This window comes from Cryptomeria japonica, chromosome 3 (genome assembly GCF_030272615.1).
Source record: "Cryptomeria japonica chromosome 3, Sugi_1.0, whole genome shotgun sequence".
In the NCBI taxonomy this organism is placed as follows: domain Eukaryota; kingdom Viridiplantae; phylum Streptophyta; class Pinopsida; order Cupressales; family Cupressaceae; genus Cryptomeria; species Cryptomeria japonica.
This window is the reverse complement of record NC_081407.1, coordinates 731,799,563-731,816,382: the sequence shown is the minus strand read 5'-3', so window position 1 is coordinate 731,816,382 and position 16,820 is coordinate 731,799,563. Positions and strand designations below refer to the sequence as shown.

The 16,820-nt window shown below is 34.2% G+C and overlaps 2 protein-coding genes across 2 annotated transcripts; one reads left to right on the top strand and one right to left on the bottom strand.

Annotated features, from left to right (window-relative positions):
* The first annotated feature begins 20 nt into the window (after nt 1–20).
* LOC131874334 (uncharacterized) lies at nt 21–1,443 on the top strand. The gene is made up of 2 exons (XM_059217660.1): nt 21–74; nt 724–1,443. Exons 1-2 carry the CDS (start codon nt 21–23, stop codon nt 1,441–1,443), a joined length of 774 nt encoding a protein of 257 aa, XP_059073643.1.
* Nucleotides 1,444–8,095: 6,652 nt separating this feature from the next.
* LOC131046548 (uncharacterized) lies at nt 8,096–8,815 on the bottom strand. Its single transcript, XM_057980308.1, has one exon. It carries the CDS (start codon nt 8,813–8,815, stop codon nt 8,096–8,098), a length of 720 nt encoding a protein of 239 aa, XP_057836291.1.
* Between the last annotated feature and the right edge of the window lie 8,005 nt (nt 8,816–16,820).

Below are 16,820 nucleotides of genomic sequence, written 5' to 3'. Positions count from 1 at the left end.
TCCAAGGAAATAGATTCATCATGGTTTGGCATCGTGAGAATGCAGTCAATGCCTATCTGGATTCTGTAAAACTGGTAAGTAACAATAGTTCAAATATTCTGGCAGATTTCTATCGATTCTTTATTGTCAAAAGTTTTATCAAGTAGATTGTGTTTATTTCTTATTGCGAGACTTTTACAATAGCAACAAGATTGTGATTTTGTTTTCAGTAATAAGAATATCGATACTTCGAACAGTAGATATTTTCTTGAAATAGATCCATTTTTGTTGTTATTATATTTTATCTTTTCTTTTATCTTTTTACATCTAATTTGTGTAATGTTATTCTCCTATTCCATTAAAATCTTTTCTTTTAGTAGTCAAATCTCCATAGCAGCAGCTGAGTGAGATAGTAATTTTTTATCTCCATAGCAGCAGCTGAGTGAAGCTAGTAATTTTTTCTTTTGGTTCCATTTTATCTTTTTTTTACTACATGAAGAATGTAATTTTTCTTTTACATAATAAGAATATGTTTTATTTGACATATTGTCAATATTTAGCATGTAAAAGGTTTTACCACCTAAATCTATATCTATGTCTTCTTAATATAGTGTCTAAGGTTTTAGTATATAAGTCGATATTTTACTGACCACATAAGTCCGCATCTTATTGCTTGCAACTAATTTATGGTGTGGTGGGCTCACATTTTCTCAACACTAACATGGCTTTACTTCTGATTTGCAGTGCAAAGAGATGAAATCCACATGCTTTAAGAAGATGGAGCCCCAGAGCACTGAATTTATATCAGCTCTGGCAGCGGGCATGAATGCACAGCTAATTGCAGAAGTCTGTTCTGCTGCATCACAGTCCACCGTTGGGCTTGCAGCTGCTGCTCGCCAAACTGGGGGGCGTTTCATCTGCATTGTAGCAGAGCCTCAAACCCAAATGGAGATCTACAAGGCCGTTAAGGAACTGGGCTTGGAAAACACCACTGAATTTGTGATAGGAGACGCCAAAGAATTCCTTCCCAAGTACCCAAATGTAGATTTTGCTCTGATTGACTGCAAGATTGAAGAATACCCAGACCTTTTGAAGCTCTTGAATGTGAATCCCACGAGGGCAATGGTCATCACAAACAATCTTTTTGATGGGAAACTCACGGCTGCGTGGGAAAAAAGATTGGAGAAGAAGGTGGGTGTCAAATCTAAAACACTTCCCATCGGTAAGGGAATACAAGTCACCAAAATTGGTGATAATATTCTCGAGTCCTGTGAAGGGCAATTCAGAGACGTTGGAAGTGGGGATCGTGACACAAAATCCTGTGCTTGTAATGCAAAAGGTGGTCGTAAAGACAAGAGAAGCAAATGGATTGTGCAGGTAGACGAACGCACAGGTGAAGAACATGTATTTAGAGTATTCACACACAGATCTAAGCCCACCTGCATTAAGTCAGTCAGTCTGTAGATTCATGTATACTGGGTTAAATGTAGAAAGCCCACACTCAATTTTTTTTTCTATTTTGTAAGTAAAAGCATTGATCTTGTACATGCTCACAGTGATGGCATATGTACCTTCGCACAGCACCATGGATTCCATGGAATTTATGATGTCCATCCATGTAGAGTTTCATTTTTGCTCTTGTATTTGTGATCTCTTCCACCTAATGAATAATCTGTACTATAGTGTATATTTTGTACAAATAGCTTTTTTTTTTGTTAGTGTATAATTTTATATGTTTTGGGCACTTTATTTAATTTTAGCATTCTATCCTAAGAAAATTTATTTTTTTAATTTTTTTATTCATTATATAAAAATTTAACAAAATTATAAAAATAATTTTTTTTTAACTAAACATAAATAGTTAATTTCATTTAATTAAATAAATATAAATAATTAATTATTATGTCTGTTAGGATTTAGGTGTCATCAACCTTGAAAATCCTTTAATTCATTGTTTTTCTAATATCTTTTGTAGTTTACCTATAAGAGGTTAAATTGTTCAGTTAATGATGGTGAAAGAGACCATGTAAAGCAAAGTTACCATTATTTGTCATCAACCTTGTAAACCCTTTAATTCGTTGTTTTCTTAAATATTTTTTGTAATTTATCTATAAGAGGTTAAATCGTGCAACCAACGATGGTGAAAGAGACCATATAAAGGCAAAGTTACTTTTATTTGTTTGTCCTCTATGAAAAAGACAAAATAACTAGGTGGCCCCTCTTGGATTTTTTAAATTTTTAGGTGCTTAGATAGTTGTTAGTTGTAAGAGAATATATGATGGTTATGACACCCATTATTGCTATGACAACATCCATGACAATATTTATTATAGAATCCTTGCACATGTGCACATGCATGGGAGATGTCTTATGATAGTTATAAGTGCATCTGTAAGGGACTATTTTGGGAGGTTGGTGTGAGTTTTTCCAAGTGGTTTTGTTGTTTGTTGTTTAGTGATACCATAGTAGTATTCATCCTCACAAACTTCTATAAATTGGTGCCTTGAGCTAGTGTTCTTCAGTCAGACTTGTTTAGTTTGCAAGGTAACTGAGTGTTGTCGGGTTTTACAGAGGTCTACAAAGAAAATTATTGTTGTTGTATTCTTCATTGGATTAATAATATACTTGTCTCTCTTTCTATGATGGATTTTTTTCCTAAAATGATTTTTCTACATAAATCTGGTGTTTCATATACAATGGTTTTCTTATGCTTGTTTTGATTCTACAATCACTATGTTAATGGTTAATCTTTGGTTTCAGATTTGCAATAACTTTGATTTTAAATTCATATTGCAAGCTTTCTTCACCTTTTTTTACAACATTTGATATTAGAGCTAATGGTTCTATTGAGGGAGGGACGCCTTTCTCTATAAGTGTTGAAGGTGTTTTGCTATAGTGGAAGCTTTTTTTGTGGTTTTTTGCAAATTTGAGAAAGGTTCTATACCACGGTCTCCACCTCTCATCAAAATACTGAGACATTCAATGTCACTGGCTATGAGATCTGGAAGCTAAAAGTTGAGGATCTCCTAGAAGAGAGAGATCGGTGGTTGCCAGTTTCAAAAGAAAAGAAACCAACATATTCTACCTTGACACATGACGAGTGGAACAAGTTAGACAAGAAGACACGAGGAACCATTCGATTGTGTCTCACTAACTTTTTCCTCATGTATGTCTCTACAGAAGACACCACATACAAGTAATGGATGAAAATAGGTGATATCTATCAAAATAATAATTTTTCTAACAAGCTATTTCTAAATAGACATTTGAATTATTTGAAAATGAGGGATGTTGATTCTATTGTTAAATATTTGAATACTTTTAATTTTATTTAGTTCATCTTGCATCAATAGATGTTAGTATTGAAGATGAAGATAAATGTATTCTTCTACTTTTCTCTTTGCCCAATTCTTGGGAAAATCTAATTGTTGTCATAAGTGGTGATGGTGCAAAGCCTAAGATGGATAGCATGATTCTCATTTTTCTTTAAGAAGAGATGAGAAAAAAGACCATGAATGTTGGCTCCCAAGATGTTGTGCATGTTCGAGAAAGGCCTAAAAAAAATGGCCTAAAAAGGATAAAAATAAGGATTATAAGTCAAAAGGATGTTCTAAGACCACTGAAAAGACCAGACTTAAGTGTTGGATCTATGGTAAAAGAGGGCATGTGAAGGAGTACAGAAACAAGAAAAAGAGTATTGAAGCTTTCTCATAGATAAATCCTCAAATAATAGTGATTTTTATGCTTTGTTTATTTCAGCTAACTATATTAGTAATGATGTTTGGCTTGTTGATTCAAGTGCTTCCTACCATATGACTCCTCGCAAGATGTGGTTTTTGGATTATAAAGGATATGATGGAGGAGAATAATTTATTGTTTATAATACCTCAGTGAAGATTGTTGGCAAAGGAAAGGTAAAGTCAAGAGTTTTAGTGATGGGAGGATTGTTTCCATTAATAATACTTTACATATTCCAAATCTTGCAAGAAGTTTAATTTTGTTTTCCAGGTTAAATGATTCTGGAATGCATGTGATAGTTGATAAGTCTAGTTGCAAGTTGGCAATGGGAAGTTTGGTAATTTCACTAAAGGATCTCAAATAGGGACTTTGTTTAAGCTTTGTGCTTCTACTCTTTGTAATTCAGCTTTTGTAACTAGGACTAAAAATGCATGTTTGTTGTGGCACCATAGATTGGGTCACATTAGTGGAAAAGGTCTTAAGAACATTCTAGATAAGAAACTAGTTGAGGGGATTTCTAATTATATGTTAGTAAGAGTGATTGAATTGTGAACACTATGTTTTTGGTAAACAAAATAGATCTTCATTTCCTAAAGGAGTTAATAAATCTAAGAGACTTTTAGAGATAATTCATTCGGATGTATATGGTCTAGTAGATTATGACTCTTTGAATAGATCTAGGTATTATGTTTCCTTCATTGATGATGTCTTGAGATATACTTGGATTTATTTTATGCATTCAAAATCTAAAGTTTTCACTAAGTTTAAGGAATTAAGGCATTGGTTGAAAAGAAAACAAATTATAAGATAGATTTATTGAGATCTGGCAATGGCAATGAATATCTCTCTAAGAAATTTTATGAGTTTTACAAACATGCAAGAATTTTTAGACAAAAAGCTACACATTACACTCCCCAACAAAATGGGGTAGCGGAAAGAATGAATTGTACATTAATGGAAAGAGATAGGAGCATGTTAAGTAGTGCTAACCTAGATAAATGTTATTGGGCAGAAGTTGCTGGTACTGTTTGTTATTTGGTTGGTAGATCTCTCCTTGTAAAGCTCTTATTGATAAAAACACCTTATGAAATGTGGTCTCATAAAAAGCCTTCAATTTCACATTTAAGGGTCTTTGGTTGTGAGGTTTTTGTTCATGTGCCTCAAGAAAAGTGATCTAAATTAGATCCAAAAGTTCATAAATGCATCTTTTTCAGATACGGTGAGAATGTAAAAGCTTATAAGCTTTGGAATCCTCTAACCTATAAAATGATCTTTTCTAGAGATGTGATTTTCAAGGAATTTAGAACAAACTCGAGTGAAGAACAAACAAAGGTAAAGTCAAAAATAGTGCATTTTAAAACCCAGCAAGAAGATGCAAATATGGAAGAACATGGAGATGGAGAAGAAGAAGATGAGAGTTTAAGTGAAAGTTTTGAAGATTCAGTTGTGATAGAAGAAATTGAATATAATGAAGAGGAACATGAGGAAGAACCTCTTAAGCCATCTTTGAAAAGGTCCACAAGACAGTGAAATCCATTTGATAGGTATAGCCCACTACAATTGTGTTGTAAGTTTGCCTTGTTAAGTATTAACGATGAACTTAGATCTTATAGGGAAGCATTCTCTTCTAAGGAAAGTGAGTCTTGGATGCAAGCCATGTAGAAGGAGATGGCAGCTTTGGATAGTTGTGACACTTGAGATCTTGTTAGTTTCCTACTACTATCCTATTTTTCATATCCCACCAAAATTAATAATTTCTTTCCCAAAACCAACACAAACACCTGGCAAACAAAGGTGGCATTGAAAACCATGTGGAGCATGACATATGGGCAATGAAAAGACATCTACTCTGTGTGAATATTGTCAAAACCAAGGAAAAAGTTAAGCAAGGATGTCCCAACATAAATTGTTTGACTACATACTTATGATGTAGATCTAAGCATTGGATTGTGTATCATCTTTCTCATGCAAGTAGCTTGCGAGGATAGGGATAGCTAATGTGCAAGAAGGAAGTTCCACCATGGGGGAGATACCTACAAGAAATCAACACATGTCAAAAAATGGACAAATGGCTTTAGCAGAGCCAATGGGAGCTAGCACCCCATCTACTTGGATCTAGTCTTGATTGAAGTATCTCCCCTTTATCAAAGTGATCGCATTTGTTTGTTAATGCATCTGCTAGACCATTTGCTTCTCTAAAGAAATATTTGATGGTGAAATCTTTGAACTTATGGAGAATATGCCAAGCTTCTTGGAGGACATATTGAACTTTCCAACTCGGGGCTTCAAATTTTTTAACTGTTTCTATTACATTCATTGAATCCTCTTCAATAAATAATTGTTTTTATTCTCAATTGATGCGCTAAGTGTAAGCCATGAACTAAAGAAATGGCCTCCACAACATTATTTGTCTCATCTAGTATTCTAGCCACTCTCACCTCCAAAACCTACCCTCTAAAGTCTCAAATGACAAATCCAATTCCGGAACAACTGGGGTTCCCCTTAGCTACTCCATCAAAATTAATTTTCCAACAAAAGTGGCCCGTAGGTTCCCACTTTAATAAGAAATATGCAACATTTAGGAACACTTTTGGGGAAAAGACCCCCACCAGGTAGAGCATTGGTTTGTGTCTTCAATGAGTGGTTTTGATTCATTTTTTTGGTGTCTTTCGATTTCTAGTCTTGTTCTCTATTGTTTGTTGGTTTTTTGTGTCAACTGGTTTTGGTTTTCTATTTCCAATTGGTTCTTTTGTTGGGTGCTCTCAACCCTCGTGAGACACCTAATTTTTAGCTCTTTGGTTGTTCTGTAAGGTTTGGGCCTCTCCCATTTTCATCTAATCAGATTACTTTTTGGGAACGTATTGAATTACTAGGGCCATGTTTTCCTCAATCAAACCCCCAAATGGATAAATTCAATGGCATTGAACCAATATAGCTTACAACAAGAAGAAAGAGTGTAATATGATTCCAAGATGTTGATGCACTGGTAATGTAATCATTTTTATTCTTTTGCAATTGAATTCAAAATGTGTTCAACATATTTTTCTCTCAATTCTAAATGATTATTTTGAATTAGGATTAGTATTGAAGTAGATTGTATCAATGTTTAATTTAAAATTTTATTATTTAATTGGCTCATAAAAACTAATAAAAGAGGTCCAAACATGAACCCAATTTAAGAAATTCAATTGTAAAAGTTCAAGGTTCAATCCTATGACCATGGAAATGGTCTAGATCAATTTTACACCCATGGATCTAAATCAAGGTGTTGAACAACCAAATGTGGAAGTCAAATCTATATCCTAAGAATGAGTGATGATGGAAACATGCTATGATAAACTTATCTTCCAACTTCTACACAAAATATAACATATTTCACGCTAGTCAATACGTAAATGATAAACTAATCATGATAAACCCAAAACATAAGGAAAATGCATGGATATACCATTTTCACCATTGAAATTAGACACGTCAAAGAAAAAATATAATGAAAAAAATGAATTGAGTATACACGAAAAATGTTGAACCAATTCAAATCATTTTGTATTTAATTGATGAATTGAGAAAAATGACATTTATGAACTCTTTTCTTACACCCAATTAATATATTTATCTATTTTATTTTAAAAAGTAAATGACTTATAGTCTACGAGTTTCTCATTATGAAGAAAATATATATAAATTGATGTAATTAAAATTTATTTCTTATTTTTGTGTATCACTCTACTTAAATATCATAGTTTTCAACCTTGTCCTACTACAACTTAATAAATAATTATCCTACTTTTATAGATTAAACTTTACTTTCATCATTAAAATTTAATGATATTTAAGAATATGCAAAGCCCTAACGAAATGTAACAATCTATACAAAACTTTCTTTGTTTGTTGGGTCTTAAAGTACAATGGGGAGCTTCTTAATTGAAAGATCTATAGAAATGAAAATAGATCTTTTTGTAGTCCATTATATCAAGCAGTTTGTTTTTGGGTCTACAAATGTCTGACAATATATGAGACTGCCCTATACTTCATGCAAGAGGCACCTAATTGTCCTACAAACAAAATGTCCATACCTTACTCCATGTGTTCCTATGAAATTTGAAAGTGTGACCTCTCTTTCAAAAATATAAATTCTTTATCATTAGACTTTTTAAACAAATTTTAAAAACCAATTTTTTAAAAAAAATTACATTATCCTACTATATTCTTTCAACCAAATAATATTATTTGTACAAAACATAAATTTAGTAGATATTATTATTTAAACATTGAAGCACAACAACAAGAGAATTCATGTGTAAACATGTCTCCTACATTCTATGTTAAGGATCGTCCTGCAACATATACCAATTATATAATGCACCATGTCTCTAGATCATATATAATCGAGTGGGGACTCCTCACGTCTGTTGAGGCCACATTCTACAGCTTTCTTGCCTGCCTTACATCTGTGTTTCATTACTCGGAAAACATGTTCTTCACCTGTTTGTTCGTCCAACTGCACTACCCATTTGCTTTTATTACATGGTTTTATCTCAGGACTTGCAGCTATAGCCATGTCATTCAGTGCTGTTTCAAAGGGGAAAACATGAATTTTGTTCCCAATTCTAGTGACCTCCATGCCTTTGCCAATGGGAAGAATGGTAGATTTAGCGCCCATCTTCTTCCTAATGTTTTTGGGAAAAGCAGGTGTGGCTTTTCTATCAAATGCATTGTTTTCAATCAACACAGAGTAAGAGGGATTCAAGTTCAAGTGCTTAAAGAGGCCCGCACAATCCTCTCTCGTGCAGTCGACAAGAAAAAAATCTACATTTTTATACTTTGGTAGCAACTCAGTAGGATCTCCAATAACAAATTCGGTAGTTTCATGGAAGCCCACTTGGTTGAGAGCCTTTTGGGCTTCTATTAGGGCTTTGTGTTCTGGCACAATGCAAATGAGGCGGCCGCCAGTCTGCCAAGCTGCAGCTGTAAGAGCAATGGTGAAGTCTGTTGCACTTGTGCCCCACCACACTTGTACAACAAGTTGTGTATTCATGCCTGCTGCCAGAGCTGATATCAACTCGGTGCTCTGTGGCTCTGTGTTCTTGACATCCATGGATTTCCCTTTCTTACACTACAAGAATAAAAATTACAAAGTTAATTCACCTTCTATCAAGAATATTTTTTAGGAGACGCTAAATCGGTGACAATAATGCCATCTTTCTTTAATTTCTACGCATAGAATCATTTTCATTTTAGAATGTTCAGCAATTTTATCATGATTATTGAATGTTTATAATTTTATTTTATTTTTAATTCTGCATCATTTCAATATAATAAGTTTTAAGTGAATTATTTATATTCATGAATGATTGTTTCATGTGAATCACTATTTATTACAAAAAATATATGCTTGAATCATAATAATTTATATATAACAATCTTCAAACCATACACCTTCCAAGACTTTATATATAACAATCTTTAAACCTTTCAATATTTTATATGTAATTAGAATTCAAATCAAACACTTTCCAAAATTTAATATGTAATATACCTCCAAAACCAAACACCTTTTAAGATTCTATATATAACAGACCCCAAACCAAACACCTTTTAAGATTCTATATATAGCAGGCCCCAAACCAAACACCTTCCAGAATTATATGCTCATGTACCTTCCACCTACCCAAAAAAGCATATCAAACCTACCTTAGCTCTTTATTGGGTAGGGGAGAAAGAGTATCCACCACCTTTGGGGAAACTAAGTATATTAGGTGGGCATGTTATGTACAAAATCTGGTGTATAAATCAATTTTTTTTAAAACTTAATCTACAACACTTATTTCTAATTTTTTTAAATAGATCTATATCCATCATTGATAATGAGACTTCGACTCAAAAATTATAGAATTAAATCCTAATATAACTTCTTAATCTTATACACTACTAAAATTACCTCCAAACAGAATACCTTCCAAGATTCTAACATAGAAGACTCTCAACTAAACCTTTCAAAATTCTACATTCACATACCTCCCACCTACGCAACAAAATATACCAAACCTCCCTTAACTCTTCATTGGATAAGGAAGAAAGAGCATCTACAATTTTTTTAGGAGATTGAATAAAATAAATAGATATGTTACGTATAAAATCTGATGTATCAATCAACTTTCTTTGAAAATCATGAATCTACAACCTCCCTTAACTCTTCATTTGTCAGGGGAGAAAGAGCCCCCACCATTTTGGAGGGAGATTGAGTATAATAGATGGACAAGTTACATACAAAATCTGATGTATGGAACTATCTTTAAAACTAAATCTAGAACACTTTCTCTTAATTTTCAAAATAGTAGCTAATAAGACTTTGACTCAAAATTTATAAAATTAAATCCTAATATAACATCATAATCTCATACACTCCTAAAATTAGCTCCTAACTTATCCAATAGTTATGTTTAAGCTCAGATTATAGGTAGTAGACGGCGGAAAAGAAATTGCTCACTAGCTCTATTGTGTCGAGATATGCATTGATAGCGCTCGCTGCATGCCATTCCATGATGAAGTTGTTTTTCTACAGCTTGTTTCTAATATAACTGTCTCCTTATCTTCTTGGCCTAGACAAAACCAATAATAATAACCAGGTATCAAGCAATATCTATGGAAGCCCAGGCAATTTAGAACATCTCAAGAGCTCGAGTCTGCTTGAAGAAGAAGGCATCATGGTTTCAATTTATAACACAGAATCTTATCGAGTCTTCTTGAAGAAGAAGGCATCATGGTTTCAATTTATAACACAAAATCTTATCTTCATCGTTGTAAAAGAAAATGATCGTGGGCTGCTGCAGACAGCGAGACATCCTGCAGTACACCAGAAAATACTTGTCTCAGACACCATATCGAACTTTTCAGATCATTTATTTATCTTATTCATTACTCCAAGAAACATGTACATTAATTTTTAGTAGAGAATCTGTACACTTTTTCCACCAATCTTCTTATATAACAAAGTGATATACTCCTTTAGAAGTGCATCATTTTCCAGCAGTGCCAATAAATGAATGATGTACACAAAATGCTATTCACTGTATTAGTTCTTTGGCATCCAGAAAGCTCTATTTATTATTTCTTTGGAAGGAGAATTGATGTAAAATACAGAAGGTTTTATGTTGGTTGGGGCACAAGTCTATAATCTTCAGCAACACCTGGAACAAATCGAATCTGTCATTTTAAAGTGCAGAATTTACACGTGGTTTATTTCTTTATTGTGGAAGCTTCCCTTGCAAGTCCCTCGCAAGGGAGATGACCAGTAACTTTGAGATCTTTACTTAGAAAATGGACTCTTCTAGTTCTTCTAGTTAGTGGAATGAGCTAAGGGTTTGAAAAAGTATCAGATTGAGGTGCAGTGATCATTCAACGGCTGTAATTGATTTTTAATTGATTGTAATGATCTATATGATGATCAATGATGATCTGTAATGAGTTATAAAGAGTTGTGATGATCTATGTTGTAAGTCATAGGGTTTTGTAACTGACTAAGTTGTAAAGGTTATTTAGGTCGGTACAGTTGATGTTTTGTTGTGTTGGTGGTTTTTGAGAAGAATATGAAGTCGAACCAGAATGTGAGAGATTTGCCAGAGTGTAGCAGATTTGGAGCAGAATTGGATCTGATCAAACAAGCAATTAAGTGCTATACTTAGATCATTCATTGTTGTTCCCTAACAGTTGCAGCAATCAAATCCCTTTACCGGGTAGGTCCTAACAGGCCTTACATTGTAAATCCCTTAACTAGGTAGCTCAACATCTGAGTGTTAAATCCTCTTGCGAGGTTGATCCTAACAGGTCAAAGCTCCTAACAGGGCTCATCATCTAAATCTCTTAACCGAGTGACTCCTAACAGGGCATCTTTGTAAGCTCCTAACCAAGCTAGGCTCCTAACATGGCGCATTTCGAAAGAGTGAACAATTTTTGTGGGTACCAATTCCCATCGTGGTTTTTCCCTATTTGGGTTTCCACATGAAAAACATTGTGTTCATGTGGTGAATGTTTTTGATGTGTTGATTTGATTTACTTTCAGTTTATGCATGTTGATGAACACTTAATTAGCAGTTTTGTTAAATCAGTTTAACAGTTGGTTATCAGTGATTACCGGTAATGGTAAAGAGTTTATTACTAGTTTATGATTGATTGGGTGAAGGTTTATAAGTTCAAGTTTTAAGTTTAAAATTGTTATTAATAATGGCATTTTTCTCACAAAGACCTTTCAAAGTAATAATGGCATTTTTTGTGCAAAGGCCCCCTTATCTATGTGTCCCAACTTTAAAACACTTAATCACCTTTTCAATGAACTATATTACACTAAGTTGTCATTTTATTATTTTTCAACATTAGATAATATTATTGAAATATTAATTAATAACACAATAACTCACCCAAATTACAAAAAACATTAAAACTGCATCAAAAACAAACTTTTATTGTACTAAGAAGGTGCTTGGGTCCTCTCTCCCCCTTGCCCCCCCAAACCCCTTTGTTTCAAGGTGTGTCTCCCCACTCTTGAGTTAAGTTTTGGGTTGTTGTTGGTTTGGTAGGCATCTATAGTGATCTTTTGGTTTGTTATTTTTGGTCCGTTCAACCTTGTTTTATTTTAGTTTATTACCTTTGTTTTGTTTCCTTTCTTTTGTCACCTATAGGTTGTTGTGCAAAAGGCTAGCACCCTTGTTTTGTTGCTTTCTTTAATCAAAAACACAAGTATTTAGCTCAAACAGTAGGCAACCTAATTGATGATATCAATATTTTAACCTTTTTAGGAGATACATTATATAATGAAGGTCAAATCAATAGGGCTTAATTCCTTTAGTTAAAAATATACATTATGGTTACTAGTTTGGTTTACGAGAAAAGTATGGAACCTATTTGAATATCTATTCCTATTTTTAAAACATGATTCTCCATTTGATACTCTTTTCTTACTTTGACTTTGAAAATATTTTAATCTCCAATTTTCTTGATACTTTTGCTATCTAATTGACACTAGCAACTCTTATTTCAATTTAATATTATTTTTTTCAATGAAAAAAGAATCCCTATGGAAATGAAAGGTACAAAGTTAATATTAGAAACTATTAAGTCCCTCCCTCTAGTTATAATACCAAAATCATCATCTTGAATCTATAACTCAAAAAATAGAATCATTTAAATTATATTTCCAAAAGTTTGAAAAAAAAATTGTAAACTAATTGTGTGATAAGATTCTTCACATAATTAGTTTTTTGTTGGATGTACCTCATGTTGCCTACTGTCTACTCCTTTACCAGATTTATAAATGTTTAAAATTTTCTAGCATTAGTAGTGCTATCATATAATTCATTTCATGATAGAAATGTCTAACTTCAAACATTGTCTACACATTCATCGTGAAGGGAAATGGGGCATCCCAAACAGCCATCTAAGATCAGTATGCACATCTAGTATCCAATAATTCTTTAAAATGGATTCCAACAAATTGATACATGCACATACTACTATGCCATTAAAATCGAATCAGACAATTTATTTTTCACAATTAAAAACTCAAAGGAAAGTGATTGCAATTTACAAATCTAAGAAATTTTCAGCAGCATTATCGTATATAGATTTAATACTTGTAAAATAAAAAACAAGAAGAATGAGACAAAAGAGAGAAACATAAATATACGTGAGGAAAACCCTTTCAGGTAATTTAAAGCCGCACACTCCAAAACATCGAGCCAACTTATTATTCAGCAACAAGTTACAATATATTTTTAGGCTCTAAACCTTTACATGGAGATTTACATCTTGTTCCATCCTAGTAAAAATCTAGTAGCGTAACCCATGTGAAATGAACTCCTCTCCTCTCATAAATCAGCTAAGGCATCAACATATATATAGAGCTCAACACAAAGAGGTAGGCACTCGTGGTTTCCAAAACCATCTTCAATGCCTAAGAGGTAAGTTGTGTCATAAAAAAAATCTTGGTAATCCCATGAGACGTTGCTCATAGCAACTTTTAAGGCAAAAAAACCTATCTCGTGAACATAACAGTCATCTTGCCAAATACAATGTAAGTACATCATAAAAATTACTATGACCAAGAATAGGTGTCTTCCTTACCTCACACCACTTGTAAAAAGTGAACTCCGCCATAAATGTCAATTGCTAAAATACAATTCCAATGCATAATAGAAATAAAAAATCAAGACTCTTTAGTCAAGATATATAGGAAATTGCCAAATCAATTCCACTCCAAAATGAAAATATATGACAATATATTCCCAAATCATAGCATCTTCTAAGTGGGTGTCAACTTCCTAAAAATAAGGTTCATATGTCATCTCATCACCTATCATCTAGGATGCCACCTTACTAAGGCGTCTCACGAAGTGAATGACAACTCAAGAAGTTAATAACTTAGGATAAATCAATTATGCAACAATTAATTAAATAATTCAACATGTTGGGACTCTAAAATTGAGACACCTAATCCCAAAATCAACATAACTTTCACATAGATTCAAATGTTAAACATATATCCATCTAAAACCAATATAAAATAATAACACACTACATCATATCATACATTATTATCCTTAAATTATATACTTCCTACACAATTATATTTAAATTTTACAAAATAAAAAAATAAAAAACGACATTAATACCTCCATATGACAAACCTATACATCATATAATCCAACTACCATCATGACAAATTTGAAGTTGCCAATGGTGGTGTGGTTATGCGTTTTGATGGCCATGATTTCTATTGTGTCTTTTTGGGTGTTCCTCTTCAGATGCTCTTTTGTTCTTCTTTGGTGGGTCTGACCTCTTTGGAGCTAGGTGTTGCTTTTTTGGCAGTGGCTTGTGGTAGCCTAAGAGCCCATTTTGGGGCTTTTGGTGCTCTATTCCCCTTATCCTTGGTGTCGTTGGTTGTCTTTGTTCCTCATGGCTTGGCCTCATGGTTGGACCTCTTCTTTGGTGTTGCCACTTTTCTAGTTTTGGTGGCTATTTTGCTTGGGTTTGGCACCTATTTGGTGGGTTCGAGGCCTTTTCTATCCCTTCTTGGATAGCCTCTTAGTGGTTTTGTGTGGTATGTGCTTATGCTTCACTCTTCTTCTCTTTCCCCTTTATAGTAACTTTATTGCTACTAATCTTCAAGGGCACATTCTGGCTATTTGTTTTCCCTATTTTTGGTTAAGGGAGGTTTCTTATTTTCGGGTTGTGTTCAACCTTCTTGGAGCCCAATACTTTCAGGTTTTCTTGTTTCTCAAGAGGGCTCATGGTTCTCTTCTTTTGTTCCATTCGCATTTGGCTCCTATGGAGGTGGAGACCTCTCCTATCGAGTTGGAGATTTTTTTCATGTCTATGGATGGGGTTTGGCTCTTCCTACTCCTTTCTTCCTCTTATGTGGTTCCTACTGAGGTGGTGTTGGTCCCTATGAAGGTGGTGACTTACCTTATGATATAGGTTGGAAGCAACTTTATGAGGGCTCTTCTTGTCTTTAATTGCTTCAATGTGATTGTGGATCAAGCATGGCTTCTCTTCCTAGTGGTCTCTTCCTATGTTATTCCTATTGAGGTGGGATCGTCTTCTATTAAGGTGGAGAGGGGTTGGGGTTTGGCATGAGAGGTTGGGACTTGCTATTGGGGAGCTATTGTTGATTGTTGCATGATGGTTTTGGGAGCCATGGTAAAATCGAATGTGATGGTTAAGGTTAAGGGAGCCTGGAAAAACCCTATGTTAAAGGTTTTGGGAACCTTTTAAAAACCTAGTATTCTAGTATGCCTTGTATGTTTTATCTATATGTTGTTTGATGTGGAGGTTACAAGATCCTTGTTAAAACCCATGGTTAAGGCTAAGGGGGCCTAAAAAAACCCTATGCTCATGATAATCTGAGTAGTTTGATTTGATGACTTCGGCCTTCTACTTTTATAGCTAGTTCTCTAATGCATAGTATGTCGTGTATGGTCACGGATTGGTTGTCGATTGCTTGTGTTGTTTCTTATTGCAACATTATTTAAGAGGAATATGGATCCCCAAAAAATTAGAGGGTTTTAGGTTCCTTCAAAACCTGTTGTACAAGGTTTTGGGTACCCTCAAAACCCTTAATCAAAAACATAAATTTTTTTAAAATCTCTTTTTCTATTAGAATTAATTTTGTACAATTTTTTGTTAATATTTTGTTATAAATGGAAAATATTTCTAGTATTCCACAAGGCATTGTCCAAAGCAATTCAAGGTTGAAAAAACAAATGACTTCTAAAAGAAATAACACAAGTATTTCTCTCTCTATCAAACCTTGTACAACCTCCTTCAACCCCCTTACCGAACCACTTAATGTGCATCCGATATGGGTTCACCTTCCTAATCTTCCCCTTCACTTTTGGGAGCACACTTGTTACAAGGCCATTAGTAACTCTATTGGCCAATTTTTGAAGGTTGATGATTCTATGTCTTCCATGGGTCATTTTACCTTTGCCCACATTCTAATCGACGTTGACATCTCTACGCCTCTCCCTAGAGATGCGATTCTTATGGTGGGAGATAGGCCATGGACTCAATCGTTGAATTATGAGGGCCTCCCCTTTCGTTGTTGGAGATACTTCTGAATGGGTCATTTAGCTTCAGATTGTTCTCTCTCTCGCCACAGACATCTTGCTACTTGGTGGAAGGATGCTACTACTAATCACTTGACTATCAATGTTGCAGATTTTGATGATTCCTCTCAGGAGAATGATGACTCCTCCTGGGATGAGGTTGTGACTCTTAATGTTGTTGAAGCTTATAATGATCCCCTTGCTACTACTGATACAGCCTCCTTTATCCCTAAGGCTCAAGCTACTCCTATTCTACAATATTTCTCCACTATTAGTGAATCTTCTATGGATGTTGTTCTTGTTGCAAGGTGTGCACCCTTGGTCTCTATGCAGCACAAGCAATGGGTTTGTGACATGGCTTAACCTCCTCCCATGGATTCTATGAGTCATGTGGTTGTATCGGACATTAATAGGTTGATCTTTTGGTGCAACGGCAACCGTGTTTCCAACAAATGGTATCAGAGTTGGGTCGCAAGTTCAAACCCTGCTTGCACTGAGGGG

Coding starts and splice junctions, on each gene's coding strand:
- LOC131046548 (XM_057980308.1), bottom strand. CDS start 8,815: ATGGATGTCAAGAACACAGAGCCACAGAGCACCGAGTTGATATCAGCT.
- LOC131874334 (XM_059217660.1), top strand. CDS start 21: ATGGTTTGGCATCGTGAGAATGCAGTCAATGCCTATCTGGATTCTGTA. Junction 75..723: donor ATCTGGATTCTGTAAAACTG/GTAAGTAACAAT, acceptor TCTGATTTGCAG/TGCAAAGAGATGAAATCCAC.